The sequence below is a fragment of the Melanerpes formicivorus genome, unplaced genomic scaffold (genome assembly GCF_026170545.1).
Source record: "Melanerpes formicivorus ecotype bairdi unplaced genomic scaffold, bMelFor1.0.p_v2 SCAF_159, whole genome shotgun sequence".
Lineage (NCBI taxonomy): Eukaryota > Metazoa > Chordata > Aves > Piciformes > Picidae > Melanerpes > Melanerpes formicivorus.
In genome coordinates, this window is record NW_027142511.1 from 402,000 (window position 1) to 422,684 (window position 20,685).

Sequence of the window (20,685 nt, forward strand, 5' to 3'; positions counted from 1 at the left end):
TGGCAAGGGGGATCAGGCACCTCTGTGCCATTCTCTGCACTGCAGACACATTTCCCAATGCAACCTTTTGCTCTCTTCTTCTACCCAGCAGAGGCAGTGCCCTCAAAGCTATGGGCTCCAGGTCAGGAGTCACAACCTTGACAGCTGACATTCATCTGAAGGCTCCTGGAGTGTGCACACAAAAGGAGGACAAAAGCTCTTCAGTTCCATCCTGTGAGCTGCAGAGAGCTGAGCTGGGTAAGGAGAAGGCTTCACCCCCAGCCCCTCTGCCTTTCTCTCTTCCCTTCACTGTTTCTGCAGCACTGCAGAGCTGGTCCCTGTTTCTCTACCTCTCCATGGGACTCTCATTCCCTGGGATTGGGCTGTTGGTCACTTTCTGTTCTGACACCAGAGGAATCTCCATGGCAATTCTGGCTCCCTGCTGTGTTTGAAATTGTGATGAACCATCCCTGGTAGGTAGTGATGGGGAATAAGCTGATTCATTCCTCCTGCAGCTCAGAGACAGGGCTTACAATGAGCCTGAGATAAGTGTGCCCTAACTTGTCACTGCCTTTCCCTCCTTGCACAGGTCTCCATGGCCAGAGGCAGTAGATGGCCAACAGCAGCTCCATCACCCACTTCCTCCTCCTGCCATTCTCAGGCACAAGGCAGCTGCATCTCCTGCACTTCTGGCTCTTCCTGGCTATCTACCTGGCTGCCCTGCTGGGCAATGGCCTCATCATCACCACCATAGCCTGGGACCACCACCTCCACACCCCCATGTACTTCTTCCTCCTCAACCTCTCCTTCCTTGACCTGGGTGCCATCTCCACCACTGTGCCAAAATCCATTGACAATTCCCTGAGGCACTCCAGGGACATCTCCTATGCAGGATGTGTTGCTCAGGTCTTTCTGTTTGTATTTTTCATTTCAGCAGAGTTTTCTCTCCTCACCACCATGTCCTACGATCGCTACGTTGCCATTTGCAGACCCCTGCACTATGAGACCCTCCTGGGCAGCAGAGTTTGTCTCCACCTGGCAGCAGCTGTCTGGGCCTGTGGCTTTCTCTATGCTCTGCTGCACACAGTCAATACATTTTCCCTGCCCCTCTGCCAGGGTAATGCTCTGGACCAGTTCTTCTGTGAAATGCCCCAGATCCTCAAGCTCTCCTGCTCCACATCCTACCTCAGGGAGGTTTGGCTTATTTTGGTCAGTTCCTGTTTATTCTTTGTCTGTTTTGTGTTCATTGTGGTGTCCTATGTGCAGATCTTCAGGGCAGTGCTGAGGATCCCCTCTCAGCAGGGACGCCACAAAGCCTTTGCCACCTGCCTCCCTCACCTGGCTCTGGTCTCCCTGTTTATCACCACTGGCTCCATTGCCTACCTGAAGCCCTTCTCCATCTCCTCCCCATCCCTGGACATGGTGGTGTCAGTTCTGTACTCAGTGGTGCCTCCAGCAGTGAACCCTCTCATCTACAGCCTCAGGAACCAGGAGCTCAAGGCTGCCCTGAGCCAACTGATCCCTGGATGCTCTCAGAAGCAATAAACTCTTTGTCTTCTCCTGCAGAGTAGTTCTGAGGTCACTCAGTGCAGGCCCAGTCTGGCTGCTGAAGTTCTGGCTGCTGCTGGTGCTGTTCCCCTTGTGAGAATGTTGTTCCCACACAAATGTCTTTCTTCAGACCATTTCTGGTTCAGTGTTGTCCTGTCTGGTGTGACCCAGAGGCTGCAGACATGAGGAGCTGTGCTCCCTATGTGTTCATTATAATAAAGAACCCTGCAGGGAGTTGTTTCTGTTGAGTTCCTTCCTCCAAGGTTTCTGTGGAGCTGCAGGGCAGTGCCTGTGTGCAGAGGTGGAGGGGCAGAGTCCCAGCAGAGCAGTAGTGCCAGGGAGCCTCAGCACTTGGGCTGTCCTGAGCTGCTCTTACTTTCCTTCCACTCTCTCCTGCTGAGCCTCTGTGCTGGGGTAAGTCCGGAGTGCTCTAGCAGCTTGGGTACCTTGGGATGCTGACCCCCTTCCTGTAGAGACTCAGCCCTTTAACCCCTCCCAGTACACACATGTCCTCATCCCAGTAAAAATTGGACCATACTGACCTCTTCCTCTGCAGTCTGGGTCCCATCCTAGTATAGAATGTGTGCCCTGGCTCCCTTCTGTAAGGAAAACTTCTCTTGATTTAGATGTTCCTGTTCACAATGGAGACAGAGGAGTTTAGTAAAGCTTTATTTGAATAAAGGGAGAGTCCACAGGACAATTCCTGGTGGGGTCTCTCAAATTGCTGGGAGTCACAGCTCCCTTTTTATCCTGAATCCCTGGATGCAAATTTCCCTCTGCCTTTCCCCACTGGCTCAGGTGCTCAGGCTTTACAGTCTTTCCTGAACTGCCTACTGCATGACCCCCCTCACATGCAACCCCCCCATTACATACATCCTATGTTCATTTAAATTATGTTCTTCATGACTCTGGGTGGAGAAGTTAACAGTTAGTAGTCTGTTAAGCTTGTGCTCTGATCTGAAAGTTGAAGAGTTTAGGCTGTGTTCAGCATCCTATCAGCCTCTGACAGCCTCCCACTGATTTACCATGATAAGTAAGACAAGGGTGCCTTGCAGAAGCTCCTTTGTTGTTTATGCACATAGGTAAGGGGAACTGTCTGGTTCCCCCCTTCCTCTTCCTACCTTCTTCAGACAACTAACCCTTTGTAAAGACACTGATTACTTTTAATCCCATCATTTCTCTGTGACAGCTACACCTATTCCAGTACAAACTGCACACCTTCATGTCCTCTCAGTATGGTCTAGGCCCTGTCCCAGTCCAAACAGGGTCACTTCAATCCCTCCAAGTACACATTAGGCCTTGTCCCAGTACAAAATGGAAGCCCTTATCCCCTCCCAGTGCAGACTGGAGTCCATTCCCTTGCATCCCTTGGGCCCCTTCCCAGTCCCAGCTGCACCCACCCCATCACAAACTGGATATGCTGATCCCAGTGCAGTGCTGGAGTGCTCCTACTACAAATGAGATCCCATTGCTGTCTCCCAGTACAGTCTGAGTCCCATCCCAGTACAAAGTCTATCCCCTGGAAGCCCTGATTCCATCCCAGTACAGACCAGGACACATCTCTGTGTGCACTGATACCCTGATGCCATCCCACTTCAGACTGGGGCCCCCTCCAGGTACAAACTGAATCTCTTTGATGTCTCCCAGTACAGATTTGGCCTCATTCCAGTACAAGCTGAACCCCCTGGTCCCCTCCCAGGACAGACGTGGCCTCTTTCCAGCACAAACTGGATCATCTGATTCCATCCCAGTACACACTGGGTCCCATTCCAGTGCAAAGTGAATTCCCTGATCCCCTCCCAGTATCTACTGCATCCCTCCCTGTGTTAACTGTATCCTGACTCCAACCCAGTAGAGACTGCTCCCCCTGCCCATTACAAACTGCATCCCTGATCCCACCCCATTATAACTGAAGATCTGTCCCAGGAACTGGATCCAGTGGCATCCCCCACTGCAGACTGGGGACCATCCCAGTGCAAATCCCAGATTATCTCCCAGTACAGACATGGGCTCATCCTGGAGCAGAGTGGAATCCCTTCCCCCCTCCCAGCGAAAAACAGAGAACACCTCAAACTTCTTTCCTGAGCCCTGACCTCCCTGCTCTGCACTCCCCCACCCCTGACTGATTCTGCTTGGCCCCTGGCACAGGACAGGGGATGGGAGCTCCCAGAGCAGCCTCATGGACTTGGAAGAGAAGCAGGAGGTGAACTGTGGCTGAGCAGCTGACAGACACCAGGTGGAGATGGTTGGCAATGCCATGGGCAGCTCAGCTGTGCCTCAGGATCTCCTGCACAGCAGCAGACACAAGGCTGGGCAGGGACTGGGAGCTCACTGATGGCTCTCCAGCTGAGAGAGCAGCAGCAGGAAGAGGGCAGCAAAGGGACTGGGAGGTCACTTCTTGCTGCAGCACAAGAGAGGGCAGCCCCTGACTCCTGCCTGGCCTCTGCGCTTTTGGCCTCCCAGCTGCCAGAGTCCCCAGCAGGGCATCAGAAGGCATGTGGTGGGCAAGGGACTTGTGTGACTCTCTGTCCCTAAGCACCTGGTTGCCCCTGCAGGAAGAACCTTGGAGCTGGGTTGTCACCTCCCTGCCACCTGAGGGCCTGAGGGGACCGCAGCAGGGATAGGGCTTGGTTGTGGCTGCTGGAGAAGCTGAGAGGCAGCAGCAGGGACCTGCCTTGGAAGGCCCTGCAGAGGTTTCTTGTGCTTGCTCAGTTGCCAGGCCACAAGCAGGCTGAGGCCTTGGGCCAGCATTGGGACATCAGGGATGGCTGAGAAGTTCCTAGGGCAGGAGGAGCCACATGGCCAGGAGGTGAGTGTGAGGTCACTGCAAACTCCAATCCCGTTGTGTCATTGGCCAGCAGCAGGCCTCTGGCAGGGACCATTGCCAATAGCCTGGGGTGGAGCAGAGCCTGAGCAGAGTGCAGAAGGCCAAGTGCAGCTGGGCTGTGGTAGGAGGAGTGTGGCCACCCAGACACAGAGGTTGTTCTCCCCTGCACTCAGCACTGCTGTGACCACATCTGCAATATTGGTGTCTGGCTGTGGAGTTCCTTAGTCTGGAGGAATGGAGAGGTACTGGAGAGGCTCTATAGGAGATCTGCCTGGATGGAGTTTGGAGTCTCTATCTGGAACCTGAAGCTGCTGAGCTTCTTTAGCCTGGTGAAGTGAAGGCTCAGGGGTGATGTGCACCTGCTTGAAGGGGGGTGTCAGGTGATGGAGGTTTTCTTGGTTGTGGACAAAGAGGGAAGCCTTCAGAAAGTACAACTTAAAGGCTCAGACTGGAGGTCAGGACAAAAAAATGTCACTCATAGTATAGTATCAGTCAGGGTTGGAGGGGACCACAAAGATCATCTAGTTCCAACCCTCCTGCTGTGGGCAGGGACACCCCACACTCGATCAGGCTGGCCAGAGCCTCATCCAGCCTGGGCTTAAACACATCCAGGGATGGCGCCCCAACCACTTCCCTGGACAACCCATTCCAGGGCTGCAGCACTCTAATGGTGAACAACTTCCTCCTCACATCCAACCTGAATCTCCCCACCTTCACCTTCATTCCATTCCCCCTAGTCCTATCACTACCTGATATCCTGAGAAGTCCCTCCCCACCCTTCTTGTGTAGAGCCTCATAGCGTAGAGCTGTGGTGCAAGAGGTGACCCAGAAGGAGTCTGGAGATCCTTTGTGTGTCAAGGAACAGGCAGCAAGAGTGGAGAGGCCTGAGTGAAGGTGTGGAAATGTCAGGGGGAGAGCTGGCTGGGGAAACCAGATGGATGTCAACAGCCTGAAGGGAAAGAGCTGCAGGCATGGGACAGCGTAGCACAGCCTGAAGGGAAAGAGCTGCAGGCATGGGACAGCGTAGCACAGCCTGCAGGAGGGATGGCCAAGGGCTCTGGCAGGGCTGAAAGGCTCAACAGGGACAAGGTCTTGATCCTCTTCCTTCTGGCAGCAGCTTCTGCCACCATGGCTGCTGAGAGGAAGTTTTAGTTTGAAGCTCTCAGGATCTGCGTTTCCAAGGCCTGAGGGTCAGAGCTTGGCCTTTCTCTTTCCTAAACCAAGGCCAGGGTTTGTTCAGCTACACTTTGCCTTTGCCTTCAATCATAGCCTCCATTGAGCTTCTCTGACAACCCCTGGGAGGCTTTGTTGCTAATGACCCTCAGTGAGGCCAATTAATACTTGATGGAATTTTTGTTATGCTTCTGACTTCTTGAGCAGATTCCTTCAGTCTCCTCTCAGTGTGTGAGGCTCAGGCAATGATCCCCAAGTGTCCTAAGAGCTATTTGTGTCTTTGCAGTTTTCTTCAGGATTTCAAAGTGCTCCTCACAAAGCTCTTTTATTATTTTTTTTTTCAGCCACCAAATGACAGAGTGGATAAGGACAAGGCTGACCCTGACTGACTGCAAGGGATCCTGAATTCAAATCTATTTCTATGGCTTTGCCTGGAGGGAAGCACAAAACAAACACAGAGCCAGAGTTGTCTGGGTCCAGTGCTGTGATAAGACACCTTGACCCTAGTGACAGCAAAGGTGTCTGTCCAAAGACACAGAGAGGTGGAGAGGTGGCTGGCAGAGAGGCTGCCCTGGAGTTCAGCTTCCTTCTCCTGGAGCTCAGGGCAAACCCTCACAAAGCTTCAAAATTCTTAGGGCACAAGAACTGAGCCTGGAGAAGTCTGACTTGGTGCTGGCCCTTGGTGCAGATTGTCCCTGAGAGATGTCTGACTGGGGGAGATGCTGGACACAGCTGCTGTGATCCAGGAGAGCTCCAAGGCTCTGGCTTTAGGGTCACTGTTTTTAGAGGGGGAGATCATTGACTTTCATCAGGTGTTTCTCTGATCAGGTGAACCTTGGATGCTGAATCATCCTGGGATCTTCTGCCACTTGCACAGACCCTGAAGGTTTTGACCTCCAGAGTTTTCTATCACCTCCCTGTTGGCTGTGATCCAAGCACAGATGCACTGAGCTGGCAGGAGGTGACAAACCCCCAAGCCATAGGGAGAGAAGTGCTAGGCTGGGAGAGTGAGGGTGCAGCACACCAAGGACACCTCTCAGTGCTCTATTTCTGTCTGTCCTGATCTACACCTGGCTTACCCTGGGCTAGTTCACGACCTAGGCAAGGGGGGAGGGGGAATCCCATCAGGTCTTGAGTAGGTTTCCAGTGACACTGGGACTGTGCCACCACAATCTGCTCTGTGACTTGAGTCCATTTCTCTCAGCCAGAGAGTGGCTGTGAGGTTGCCTCTTGTCTCTCTGCCTCTCAACAGAGAATGTCATCATCCAATCAGAATGGGAAGGAAATTTGGTGGTTCCTTGGCCTCCAAAGTCTTCTTCAATGCCATTCAGTGACACAAAGCACCCAGGAAACACTGATGATGGGAAATGTCTGCAGCAGTGTGACTTGCTTGGCCATCCTCCTAACTCTAACTACAAACCAATGTGGAGCAGCAAGCACAGAGCAGAGCAGGCAGGAAAATCACAGTGGCTGTGACACCAGGGGCAGTGTCCCAGCTGCTGCTGGACACCATCCAAACAGGACTTCCCACCAGCAGTGTTCTCCACTGCTCTTGGTTACTTTTAGCACTCAATGGATTTCTTCAGTGTCATGATGGACTCTGGGCAGAGTCTTTTGTCCTGCTTCTCCTGGTGGTTGTAGCAGGCTGATGAAATCAGGGTGCTGGAGGAGTTGTTGGATTGCAGTGAAATTCTTTCCAATGGGTATAGGTTGTAGCTAACCATACAACATGTGAGCAAAGACACATCCTGGTGAGGAGTTATTGGTACAGAGAATTTCCAATCACAGCCAATGATTACAGAGACATCACACAGACAGAAACTGAACTGATTGCTGTGGTGGTGTTCCAGAACTGTGACAAATATTGTGGTGCAGGCCCAGCTGGTTCCAGCGCCATGAGCTGAGATACAAAATAACAGCACAGTTGAGAGCAGGACCAGGGCTGCAAGGAGAGCCAAGGGGCCCAGACCTGCAGAGCCTGTGGCTCCTTCTTCAGGCAGAGGTGAATGTTACAGTTCCCCTTTCCCACAGCCTATCCCCACTCAGCTCCCTGTTGTATCTTGATTTGAACAGGGGCTCTTCTCCCCACTTGCCTTTCCCATCTGCTTCAGGGATGCAGCACTTGATTCTTTTTCACTCACATCCTGTCTCACATGCTTGGCTTGCACATCTCATCACCTCCAGGGCCTCACACAGACATGAAGGCCATCTCAACATTTCATTACCACTCCCTTTTTGGGTTCTTATAGATTGATTCAATTGCAAACTAAGTCATTGATCAGCATGGATCTACAGGCAGCAGCCCAGGCTCTGGTCTGATAGGACTAGGGGGAATGGAATGAAGCTGGAGGTGGGGAGATTCAGGCTGGATGTGAGGAGGAGGTTCTTCACCATGAGAGTGGTGAAACCCTGGAATGGGTTGTCCAGGGAGGTGGTCGAGGCCCCGTCCCTGGGGGTGTTTAAGAGCAGGCTGGATGAGGCTCTGTCCAGCCTGATCTAGTGTGGGGTGTCCCTGCCCATGGCAGGGGGGTTGGAACTAGATGATCCTTGTGGTCCCTTCCAACCCTGAATGAAACTATGAAACTATGAAACTATGGTTGTCTCTCTGGGCTGCAAGTGCTCACTGCTGGCTCCTGTTGAGCTTCTCATCCACCAGCACCCACAAGGCCTTTTCTTCATGGCTGCTCTCAAGCCAGTCCCTGCCCAGCCTATATCAGGATCCATGGACATGGTCTCTGTGCACAGTGTCCTGTGGGGTGCATGGGGATTGGTTTTAGGACTGTCCATGGAACCCCAAACACAAAACCCAATTATGGGTTTGGTCATGGTGAAATTACACCAACAACCTGAATTTGGTTGGGCTGTTGTGTTACAATCTTTTTGCTCTGGGTTGTTAGAATGGAAGTAGAAGATTCTCATTTCATTTGGTTCCTGGCCAGAGGCTGACCAGATCAAAGTTTCATCCAGTCCATCTGGCAGATTTCCTACCAAGGCTCTGAGTGGAGAAACCTTCCTCAGAGGAGCTGCTGGCCCTGTCCTGGTGATCTGTGGAAGAAGTCTCGACACATCATCTTGTCCAGTGACTCTGCTCAGGGTGGGGTTAAGCAGAGGAGGTCCCTCAAGACCTGTGCCCATTTTGGCCTCATAACCAAAGGAGCTGCAGAGGCCCTTGGTCAGAAGGTGCAGGGATCTGATTAAGAGATTGCACAGTGCTGGCCCAAGGGCTTGCCCTGAGGGATGCCAGGAGGACTCTGCCCTGGTGACTTTTGGGCTTGATCCACCACTCACCCTCCCACCCAACACCTCATCCATTTCCTCAGTCCTGCTGTCACCAGTCTGGCTCTATAGAAATCATGGGAGACCATGGCAAAGGCCTGGCTAAGGTCCAGGAACCAAACATCTCCTTCTTGCCCCTACCCAGACAGGTTTGATGATCTCTCTCTTGTCCTTCAAGGGCCTGCAGATGGCTGCAGGAGTGTCTGACCTATCACTTTTGACCCAACACCACAACTGTGCTGAGGGTGACCAACCTGGAGTTTTCCCCAGCCTCCTTCTTGGTCTTCCTGAAGATGCCTTTTCCAAGGAGCCAGAACCTCTCTGATGGCTCTGTGCACATTTCAGGGCACAGCCCAGGAAGGGTGATGTGAGCAGACAGCAACATTTGCAGTGAGCCTGTGCAGGACACCTGAGAGGAATCTCCCTGGGGCAGTGAGGTTTGTGCTGCAGTCACACACAGAAATGTCACAGGATCACAGGATGTTAGGGGTTGCAAGGAACCTCCAAAGAAGTGCAATGCCCTGCCAGACCAGGACCATAGAATCTAATGCAAGATGCACAGGAAGGCATCAAGATGAGTCTGGAAAGTCTCCAGAGAAAGAGACTCCACAACCTCTCTCAGCAGCCTGTTCCAGTGCTCTGTGACCCTCACAGTGAAGAAATTCCTCCTCATGTTGAGGTGGAACCTCCTGTGCTGGAGTTTATAGCCATTTCCCTTTGTCCTATCCCAGGGTGCAACTGAGCAGAGCCTGTCCCTGTCCCTTCCTTCCTGATCCCCAGCCCTCAGATATTTATAAACATTTATTAAATCCCCTCTCAGTCTTCTCCTCTCCAGACCAAACAGCCCCAGGGCTCTCAGCTCTCCTCCCCAGGCAGTGCTGCAGTCCCTTCATCATCCTTGTAGCCCTCCCTTGGACTCTCTCCAGCAGATCCCTGTCCCTCCTGAACTGGGGAGCCCAGAACTGGATGCAATATTCCAAGTGTGGCTTCACCAGGGCAGAGTAGAGCCTCCCTGGATGTGCTGGACACTCTCCTTCCTAATGTACCCCAGGACCCCATTGGCCTTCTTGGCCACCAGGGCACATTTCTGTCCCATGCAGAACTTGCTGTCCACCTACACTCCCAGGTCCTTCTCCACAGGGCTGCTCTCTAGCAGATCACCTCCCAGCCTGTACTGCTGCAGTTTATTCTTCCTTCCCAGGTGCAGGACTCTACTCTCATCCTTGTTGAACCTCATGAGGTTCCTCTCTGCCCTGCTCTCAGTCTGTCCAAGTCTGTGAATGGTTGCACAGCCTTCAGGGGTCTCAGCTAAGCCTCCAAGTTTGGTATTGTCAGCAGACTTGCTGAGCAGACCCTGTCTGTCTGTCTGTGCCCTCATCTATGTCATTGATGAAGATGTTGAACAGGACAGGACCCAGCACTGATCCCTGAGAGACTCCACTAGTTACAGCTCTCCAGCTGGACCTGGCACCTTTGACCACCACTCCTTGGTCTCTATTTTGTAACCAGTTCCTGATCCATCTCACTGTCTGCTCTTCCATCCCACACTTCCTGAGCTTACTCACAAGGATGTTATGGGAAGCAGTGTCAAAAGCATTACTAAGGTCAAGGTAGATTACATCCATTGTCAGGGCTCTGCCAGGCATCATGAACTCCTTTTGCACCTCAGGATGTTCATACAGAGTCTTTCCCTACCACTCACACAGGCTCTGCACTGCAGCAGGCAGAGTGTCCCTGGCCTCCTGCTGCCCCTGTCAGAGGCTGGGAGGCTCCTCACACCTCCAGTGCCTTGGTACCCCAGCAACAGCTGATGGTGTTTGTGCTCACTCAGCTTCCTCTCACCCCACACACCATGTCCATGCTGGCATCTCATCTGTGCAATGCCAGCAGCCACTGCTGACCTCCTGATCCTGTGACCTGCAACTGGGGGACAAAAAACTTCGCAAGTTGTGGTGAGAGACCAGTGGTGGAAATGGTGGTGGTGAGTGGCTAGAGCAGGATGATTACCCTGGGACAGCTTCCCCAGGCTGTCCAGTGAACAGACACACAGATCTCTTGCAGGAGGCCTGTCTGTGTAAGGTCACTGGTGTGTGCCCCAGCCCTGCACACTCACACTTGAGCTGTTCCCTGCTGTTTGCATCACTGGGACACTTTCTTGGGCCTGCTCTGGAGAGAAACTTTGGATGAAGGCCTAAGCCTTCAGACTCTGCCCTGAGCAGATCATCTGTCTTTGTGGAACTGCTCTTGGGGGCCAGCTCAATCAGAGTAGTTCCCATGGCCTGTCCCTGCCTGTGCTCACAGGACTGGCATGCAGCAGAACAATGACCAAGCTGCCACAGCACTCAGGCCTTGCACTGACCCAGGAGAGGTTGGAAGTGGAAAGAGAACATCCCTGGAAGTCCAGGTGCTGGTGCTCCCTGGCAGTGCTGCTATGCTGGGACTCTTTGCCCCTCTGCCTCTGCACACAGGACCTGTCCCTGAAGCTCCAGAGGAGGCTTGGAGGAAGGTACTCAGGAAACAAAACTTTTACTAAAAGGCTCTTTATTTATTTCCCTCCCCCAGATCTGCTCAGGACCTTGGCCTACAAGCTCCGGAGATGTTCTGGAAGAAGGATCACAGGAAGGAAAATGTTACACAAAAGTTCTTTATTATTTCAACCAAAGAAAGCAATGGTCCTACTGCACAAACTCTTGGTCAGCAAAACAGAGGATGTGTTAGAAAAGGGATGACATTTTGATAAAGAGGAAAACACCACCACCACCAAGTACAGAAGCCAAGCTGGGCCTGCACTGAGTGACATCAGAACTGCTCTGCAGAAGAGTTTATTTCTTCTGAAAGCATACAGGGATCAGTTGGCTCAGGGCAGCCTTGAGCTCCTGGTTCCTCAGGCTGTAGATGAGAGGGTTCACTGCTGGAGGCACCACTGAGTACACAACTGACACCACCAGGTCCAGGGATGGGGAGGAGATTGAGGAGGGCTTCAGGTAGGCAAAGAAGCCAGTGCTGAGAAAGAGGGAGACCACAGCCAGGTGAGGGAGGCAGGTGGCAAAGGCTTTGTGGCGTCCCTGCTGAGAGGGGATCCTCAGCACTGCCCTGAAGATCTGCACATAGGACACCACAATGAACACAAAACAGACAAAGACTAAACAGACACTGGCCACAAGGAGCCAAAGTTCCCTGAGGTAGGATGTGGAGCAGGAGAGCTTGAGGATCTGGGGGATTTCACAGAAGAACTGGTCCACAGCATTGCCCTGGCAGAGGGGCAGGGAAAATGTATTGGCTGTGTGCAGCAGAGCATAGAGAAAGCCAGAGGCCCAGACAGCTGCTGCCAGGTGGAGACAAACTCTGCTGCCCAGGAGAGTCTCATAGTGCAGGGGTCTGCAGATGGCAACGTAGCGATCGTAGGACATGGTGGTGAGGAGAAAATACTCTGCAGTAAGCAAGAAAAATACAAGGAAGACCTGTGCAGCACATCCTGCATAGGAGATGTCCCTGGTGTGCCTCAGGGAATTGTCCATTGATTTTGGCACAGTAGTGGAGATTGAACCCAGGTCAAGGAGGGCAAGGTTGAGGAGGAAGAAGTACATGGGGGTGTGGAGGTGGTGGTCCCAGGCTATGGTGGTGATGATGAGGCCATTGCCCAGCAGGGCAGCCAGGTAGATGGCCAGGAAGAGGCAGAAGTGCAGGAGCTGCAGCTGCCTTGTGCCTGGGAATGGCAGGAGGAGGAAGTGGGTGATGGAGCTGCTGTTGGCCATCTGCTGCCTCTGGCCATGAGGCAGGTCAGAAGAGAAGGAGACAGTGACAAGTCAGAAGAGAATTCTCTCAGCACAGCCAAAACCACTCCCCACAGACCCTCTCCTGTCACACAGACTCCTGCTGCTTCTTCTCAGGGACTGGAGGCTGGAGCACTGCTTGGTCCTGGTTTAGGGTAAAAGGCAAGAGTGGGAGAGCTCCCCATGGACTCTAAGTCACCCTGCTCTGCACCTCAGCTGGAGGGTGACCATGCTCCCATGTCACCCTGAGAAGCCACCAGACATTGCTGAGAGCAGAGGAATCCACCACACAGCACTCAGGGTCTCAGGGTCTCAGCATCCCACTTCTAGTCCAGGAGACACTTGGCTCAGTGTCCCCTGGAAGGCAGCACAGCCTGGATGGATACCTCAAGGACACAGCCAAGGCATGACCATGGCAGCTCCTGAAGTCAGGTCATTGCCAGCCTCACAGCCTGCACTGCCCAGAGCTTCACAGGCTGCAGGACAGCTGGGACACCTCATTGCTGTGGCTCCACCTGCACAGAAGATCTCACAGTGACTGTGCCTGACTCTGCAGCTGAGGCTGCCATGCCCAGAGAGCCATCAGCAACACAAAGAGTATCTGAGGCAAGGAGAGGGACAGACAGACACTCAGGAAAGCCCTCAGGTGAGGAGTGTAGGCACTTGGTGAGGTTCTCAGTAAAGCTCTGTGTGATGGTTTAAGAGGCTCAGCCCCTGCTCTAAAAGCACTGCTGAGTTTTCCTCCTCACCAGCCAGGCCAGAGACAGTGGAAGCAAATATTCAGGAGGGCAGAGACTGGGTCAGGAACCCCTGGCCTGAATATAGTCATGAAAAATCCCCCTGAAAATATTCTGGAAATGAGCTGGAGCTGAGAGCAGCCCTGACCCACACAGCAGCCACTCCACAGCAGGAGGACCCTGCCCTGCTCTGCCCTGCCTTGCCCTGCCCAGGGTAACTCCTTCCAACCACAGCTTCTCCCCAAAGCAGCATGAAGAGCTCCCTGGGCTGCTTGAGTTCTGAGCCTGGCAGGCAGCAGAGTCCCTGCCCCAGCACACAGCCCCAGCTTTAGGAGATGCCTCCAGGAACTGCAGCTGCACTGCCCTGCCACCACAGACTCACCCTGTCAGCAACTGCAGTGACTTCTCCTCCAGTGAGCTCTCAGTCAGCCTCCCAGTCGTGGCCACTTCAAAGCTCTCTCTGCCTTCCTCATCTCCCTGAGATCCTCTGGCAGTGTCCTCAGCCCTGCTGTGTGGTGCAGAGGTGCTGCTCCTGGGCAGAACTCCATGCAGCCAAGGAGCCAGGCCCAGTTCTATGATCAGCCCAGGGCATTTAAAGGAGCCCTCTGGTGGCTTTGGTGCCAGGTAAACCTCAGGGACTTAGAGGAGGCTGATGAAATATCTCCAGAAGTCAAAGTTAGAGTCAAACTCTGAAGTTTCTTGTAGTGTTAATTGGTTCCACTGGGGGACACTACAAGGAAAGTGTCTTCACAGTCTGGTGAGAGCAGAGAACTGAGGCAGTGCTGACAGGTCAGGACAAGCAGCTCAAGGTGGCTCTGCTGCTGAGGAAACCTGGAGGGGTTTCATTGATCCAAAGGGCCAAGCCCTGACCCCCAGCCCCTGGCAAGGCAGATCCTGTCCCTCACCTGTGGCTCTGGGCTCTGCTGGGGCAGTGGGAAGTGAGGATGAGCAGTGAGCAGGGTGGGACCTTTTCAGGTTTTCCTGTGGTTTGCTTGCAAAGAGACAACTCCTGCTGAAAAGGAATGGAATGTACCTTTAAAAATACTTTTTATCAGATGCTTTGTGCAATAAAAACCTCTCCAATTATCTGCAGAAACCTTGGCAATAATTAGAGGTTCAGCAGTATTTAATGAGCCCCATGGAGTATTTGGGGCTGATTACATCATCCTTAGGTACTGCCAGGAGACTCTGCCAAGCTACTGCCAAGAAGCCTCTCAAGAAGTCCAAGTCAGAAGCAAACTCCAAAGTACCTTGAATCACTGATTGGCCTCACTGAGGCTTGTTACTGGCAAAGGCTGCCCAGGGACTCGTTAGAGCAGCTTGTTAGAGGCCAGGATTGCAGGGAGACAAAGGCAAAGTACAGGGCAGAAAAACTTGCCTTTGGTCTAGGAAGCAGAAAGGCCAAGCCCTGACCACTGCCCTTGGAATAGAAGAACCTCAAAGCCTCAAAGCAAAGTTTCTCCTCACAGGCCTTGGTGGCAGAGGCAATTGGCAGAGCCAAGGGGACAAAGACCTTGTTCCTGTTGGGCCTCTCAGCCTTGCCAGAGCCCTTGGCCATCCCTACTGCAGCCTCTCCTACACTGTCCCATGCCTGCAGCTCTTTCCCTTCAGGCTGCTGACACCAATCCTGCTTCCCCATCCAGCTCTGCCCCTGCCATTTCCATCCCTTCCCTGAGCTGTCTCAGCTCTCCCTGCCATTTCCTGACACCTCTGGATGGCCTCATGCATAGCAGCTCTGCCCTTTGAGGGACATTTCTTTGGTCTCATCTCCACAATGAACCTTCCAAGATGCTCTGTGTAGCAGTTTTGTTCTCTCCCCACTCCCCAGAAGAGCTCCATCCTCTCTGAAAGCACCCTTCAGCCATGTGCACCCTGCAGCCATGTGCACCCTGCTATGGCAGTGTCCTGAGCCTCCATTCCACAGGCTGAAGCAGCCCAGGTCCCTCAGCCTCCCCACAGAGATGTCAGCTCCCATCCTGGCAGATCTCCTCTGCAGTCCCTTCAGTTCCTCTCCATTCCTTCAGACTGGACATTCCCACACCCAGACACCAAGCATCCAGATGTGGTCACAGCAGTGCTGAGTCCTCGGGGAGGACAACTCCAGTGTCTGGGTGGCCACACTCCTCCTGCCATAGCCCAGCTGCAGCTGGCCTTCTTCACTGTGTGCAGTGTTTGTCCATCCCAGTTATTTTGAATGGTTCCTCTCAAACCCTGTAGTGCCTTTCTGACTGGGAATGGGACACACCAGAACATCCAGCTCCAAACAACAGGCAGACAGTTTGTAGTGGGATGGGGCCCAATCTGTCATGAAGTAGGAAAGGGTATATAGGTGGTACTGGGAGGAGTCCCAGAGAAGTGGTTAGAAGGCTTCAGGTGGTGCAGCATTTGCTGGGTATGGACACAATCTGTCCTGGGAAGGAGCCCTGTTATGGTTGTTATTAACATTTAGTAATTGGCCACACCAGGGGAAGTTTAGGCTCAGGGTGAGGAGAAAGTTCTTCCCAAAAAGAGGAACTGACCAATGGAATGTGCTGCCCAGGGTGGTGGTGGAGTCACCATCCATGGAGGTGTTCAAAACAAGATTGGATGTGGCACTTGGAGCCATGGTTTAGCTGTCAGGGGGTGTTGGGTGGTAGGTTGGACTTGATGATCTCTGAGATCTTTTCCAACCTGGGTGATTCTCTGTTTCTGTGATTAGAAGGTGAAGGGAAAAGTTTGAACACAGCTGGTGACCAAACCAATGTATGGTGACAAACCCAAGAGATTCCAAAACATGTAGTGTAAGGTGAGGAGAACATCTCCTGCCCAGCTGATGGAATGAGAAACTCAAGAGTCTCCCAAAAGCAACAGAAAGAAGGGAAAAGAACCTCAGGAAAGTCTTGCTCAGTATTGCTCTATGAAATGCAGACAGGCCTTAGGCCTGGTCCTTGAAATGGGTGTTTAGGAGAAGACAGAGGCTTAGGGCCTGCTCTTGAAGGTGACATTTGCCCCAGCTCTTCCCAGAGAGGTCCTTGCTGTCCCCTGTTCTGCTCCCTCAAGCAGACCAGCACTCACACATGCCCTGCACTCTAACAGCCATGCAAACAAAGGGGAACAAGCTCAGGATTATTGCTCCAACCAACTGCTTGAGACTGAAGTCCAAGGCAGGAATCCACAACCATAGCCAGGCCCAGAGCTCTGAGAAGCCCCAGGTGGTCTCTTCCTTTTGCACTTCATACAGTGTCTGCTTGTTTCCCATATCTCACTGATCATAGAATAGGCTGGGCTGGAAGGGACCTCCAAAGGTTATCTTGTCCAACCTTCCCAGGGACAGCCTCAACTAGATCATGTTACCCAGAGCCCTGTCAAGCCTCACCTTGAAGATCTCCAGGGATGGGATCACAATCCCCTCCCTGGGCAACCTGTTCCAGTGTTCCACTACCCTCATGGGGCAGAACTTGTGCTGGCTCCTCCTTCCTGCACAATCCTGCTTTGTTCCCATCTCTCACCCATGTCTATGGATGTCCTTCCTCTCTGATCCATGGAAACACAACAGCTTGTGTTCAGTGCTGTGCCCACTCCTCCTTCTGTGGCAAAGACCATGCCTGGAGCCATTCCCTCCTGAGCAGCTATTTCTGCGACCTGTTTCTCTCCTCCCTGGGAAGCTGATCCTGCACCTGCAGTCCTATTCCAGAGGACTGGGAGAGCAGAGATCTTCACCATGGCCTTTTCTGCTTCACTTTCTCCTGAGCAAGGCAGAAAGCATCAGGCCAAGCTGTGCCAAGCAGAGGCCCTTTCCTTTGCAGCATTGTTTCATTTGTGCCATTTCACATCTCCTTGGACCCAACTTGGAGCCTCTCACTGATCAGCCACAGTTGTATTTGGGAGCACAGCCCCAGGGGCACAGATTCCTGACCAGCTGAGGGTTAATCTTTCCCTGCCTTTACTGCCACATCTCCAAGACTTTCCCTTTCCTCCTGGTGCTGTCCACACTGTGTGTTTGTTCCTCATCATGGAATGGTGAGAACCTGGATGGATGCACAGCCTGAGTGTTTTTTCCACAGAGGTGCCTTGACTTCAGGCAGTCAATGTTTGCTAATCAGTTAGGTTGCATCTCTGGACACATTTGGAATCTCTCTTCTTTGGATCAGGAGCCCCTTCCATCCCATCCTGTGCTTCTAATTCTGGATTATCCTTAAGGGAAGTGTTCATCCACAAGCTCAACAGGAGCCACTAGTGTGCACTTGCAGCCCAGAGAGCTAATTGCATCCTGGGCTGCATCAAGAGAAATGTGGCCAGCAGGGCCAGGGAGGTGATTCTCCCACTCTGCTCCACCCTGGTGAGACCACACCTGGAGCTCTGTGTCCAGTTCTGGAACATCTATTACAAGAAGGATCTGGAGGGGCAGGAAGGTGTCCAGAGTAGGGCCACGAGGATAAGCAGAGGGCTGGATCTGCTCTGTTTTGAGGACAGTCTGAGGGAGTTGGGGCTGTTCCGTCTGGAGAAGAGAAGGCTTCAAGGAGTCCTTCTTGTGGCCTTCCAGTATCTGAAGGAGGCTACAAGAAAGCTGGGGAGGGACTTCTTAGGGTGTTGGGTAGGGATAGGACTGGGGGGAATGGAGCAAAACTTGTAGTGGGGAGATTCAGATTGGATGTTAGGAAGAAGTTCTTTCCCATGAGGGTGGAGGGACACTGGAACCGGTTGCCCAGGGAGGTGGTAGAAGTGTCATTCTTGGATGTTTTTAAGGTCAGGCTGGATGTGGCTGTGAGCAACCTGCTCTCGTGTGAGGTGTCCCTGCCCATGGCAGGGAGCTTGGAGCTGGATGATCCTTGAGGTCCCTTCCAACCCTGACAATTCTGTGATTCTCAGTATGTCCAAGAGGTATTATCAGGTATTGGAATTCCAGTGAATGCCCTCCCCCCTCCAGCCCTTCCTTAGGGCTCTCAGGGTACCCCCAGCAGTTGCTCTCATCAGCTCTCTGTGTTGTGTTCTGTATCAATCCAGAATGGACATTTGCTACCAAGGGCTTTCTTTCTAGATTCAAGTGATGAGATTTTCAGTTCCCTTTCTCCTTCTCTTCAGTCTGCTGTTCCTTCTCCTGCACTAGTGCCTGCTGGGACAGGATCTATGTGATTAAGAGGAACCCACTAGCAATTTCTGGGGAGCCTCAGATTCACTAGAGGTGATGTGCACCATGCAATGTCCAGAGCAATGTGAACCCTACCGCGCTCAAGGGAACAAATAGTTAGAGAGCAGCCCCATGGAGGGCCTGGGAGTTCTGGTGGACAGCAAGTTCTGCATGGGACAGCAATGTGCCCTAGTGGCCAAGGCAGCCAATGGGATGCTGGGGTGCATTTGGAAGAGTGTGGCCAGCAGATCCAGAGAGGTTCTCCTCCCCCTCTACTCTGCCCTGGTGAGGCCCCACCTGGAATATTGCATCCAGTTCTGGTCTCCCCAGTTCAAGAGGGACAGGAATCACAGCTGCAGAGGCTGTGAGGATGCTAAAGGGACTGCAGTGCTGCCTGATGAGGAGAGGCTGAGAGGCCTTGGGCTGTTTAGTCTGGAGAGGAGAAGACTGAGAGGGCATCTGATCAATGTCAATAAATATCCATGGGCTGGAGTGTCAGAAAGGAAGGGATAGGGACAGCCTCTGATCACTTGTACCCTGGGATAGGACAAGGGGCAATGGATGGAAACTGCAGCACAGGAAGTTCCACTTCAACAGCAGGAAGAACTTCTTTACTGTAAGGGTCACAGAGCCCTGGAGCAGGCTGCCCAGAGAGGTTGTGGAGTCTCCTTCTCTGGAGACTTGCCAGCCCTGTCTGGATGTGTTCCTGTGAGACCTGCACTGGATTCTATGGTTCTGTTCTAGCAGGGGGACTCACAGATCTCCAGAGGTCCCTCCCAACCCCTAACATCCTGTCACCTGTGACCCTGTGAATTGTCACAGGGCTCTGAATCCAAAGGAGATCCCAGTAGGAAATACCAAGGCTCCAGCTACAAATCATGAAGTCTGTTTGAGCTTCATCTTCAAGGATCCTTCTGAAGTCACCTTCCACTGCCCCCTTGGGCTCTTCTGGGCTCTCAGCTAATGCATCCATGTGGCAAGTCCAGCTGCCTTCAAAGCAGTGTAAGTTGTTCACAGAAGCTGAGAAGCTCTTTCCATTTCACTTGGAGGAGTTCCTGATTGTCATGGGTTGAGTTGACTCTGCTGCTGTTATCCAGACCATGCTGCAGCCATGCCAGCCTCAGAAATGAAAGTGCTGGCTGGAGCAAAGGATTGTGGGGCTTGAAGTTCAGATTGCAGCATGGGAGGCTCCCTGTTCCGGTTGCTGCTTCTGGGTTCTGGGATTTTTTGGGTGTTGGCTGCTCTGCTGGGATGGCAGTGGGACAGGGAGGGGTAGGGGAGCAGCTCCCTGGTTTGGGCATTTGCCTTGCTTGCTGCAGCTTGCTGCTGCTTTCCACTGTGCCTTTTCTGCACACAGGCTGAGGTCACTGTACTTTTGCATTCTGATGATCTGATTTGCTCAGGAAACTCTTCTCTCATTTGTTTCTGTGTCAACAGAATGAGGTTTTGTGTGTTCTTCTTTTCCCCTCAGTTCTGTGTTGGGGGAGGCAGAGAGGTTAAGATGCTGGTTCAGCTGTACCCAGTACATTCCTTTTCTGGAGCCAAATGTGGGGCAGGAAAGCAGCTGCCTTAATGAGGACAGATTTTGGCAGGAGACAAAAGGATTGAGCTAACAAAGAGATAAGAGGATTGAATTAAGGTTTGAGGCTTGTCAACAGAGTTTGACAGAAGTTTTCTTTCCTGTGGTGTGTTCACTATGTTGATGGATTTGCTTTCAGGGGGCTGATGAGCTTCAGCCCTGTTTGTGCTGCTGATGGTGCTGAGTGTTAGCTTAGGGCAATGGTTCAGAGCTGTGCTGTCCACTGCTGGGCAGCTTGCTCTGGTTTCATCCAGAGCAATACAGGACACTCCAAAGGAAACCACTGTGAGATCTGCCCTGATGCTGGATACTGAGGAGTGGCAGGGGGTGGGGGAGGGAAGTGGTAAATTCTTAGGCTGGTGGTCACCTCTGGTGCTTTGGAATTTCAGCCCTGAGCAAGTGCAAAATCCTCCCCAGCTGGGGAAAGGATTGGGGAAAGTCTGTTGTCAGCCTGGGAGTTCCTGAGAGACAGAAATCACTAGAATGTGTTCAGGCCTGGCCCATGCCTCTCGAGCCCTTCTCATCTCTGTGCAGTGGGCTTAGGGGCAAGAGAAGGTCTCAGGACCTACAGACAGTGCCACAGGCACGGCAGCTGTGTCAGAGAAGCAGCCTGTGCCAGGATCAGCTGCCCCTTGTAGTGAATGGTGCTTATGACCAGGATTGTGCCCCAAATATTACCAGAACAT

The 20,685-nt window shown here is 52.6% G+C and overlaps 3 protein-coding genes across 3 annotated transcripts in view; 2 read left to right on the top strand and 1 right to left on the bottom strand.

The window, feature by feature from the left end:
- Window positions 1-20,685, top strand: part of LOC137457103 (zinc finger protein 721-like) — a 316,030-nt gene that overhangs the window by 271,846 nt on the left and 23,499 nt on the right.
- Window positions 272-1,524, top strand: LOC137457100 (olfactory receptor 14A16-like). Its single transcript, XM_068168906.1, has 2 exons — window positions 272-452; window positions 569-1,524. Exon 2 carries the CDS (start codon window positions 592-594, stop codon window positions 1,522-1,524), a length of 933 nt encoding a protein of 310 aa, XP_068025007.1. The 5' UTR covers window positions 272-452; window positions 569-591.
- LOC137457093 (olfactory receptor 14A16-like) lies at window positions 11,626-12,573 on the bottom strand. The gene has a single exon (XM_068168898.1). It carries the CDS (start codon window positions 12,556-12,558, stop codon window positions 11,626-11,628), a length of 933 nt encoding a protein of 310 aa, XP_068024999.1. The 5' UTR covers window positions 12,559-12,573.

What these genes read in the sequence shown, in the direction of transcription:
- LOC137457100 (XM_068168906.1), top strand. Translation starts at nt 592, where the DNA reads ATGGCCAACAGCAGCTCCATCACCCACTTCCTCCTCCTGCCATTCTCA.
- LOC137457093 (XM_068168898.1), bottom strand. Translation starts at nt 12,558, where the DNA reads ATGGCCAACAGCAGCTCCATCACCCACTTCCTCCTCCTGCCATTCCCA.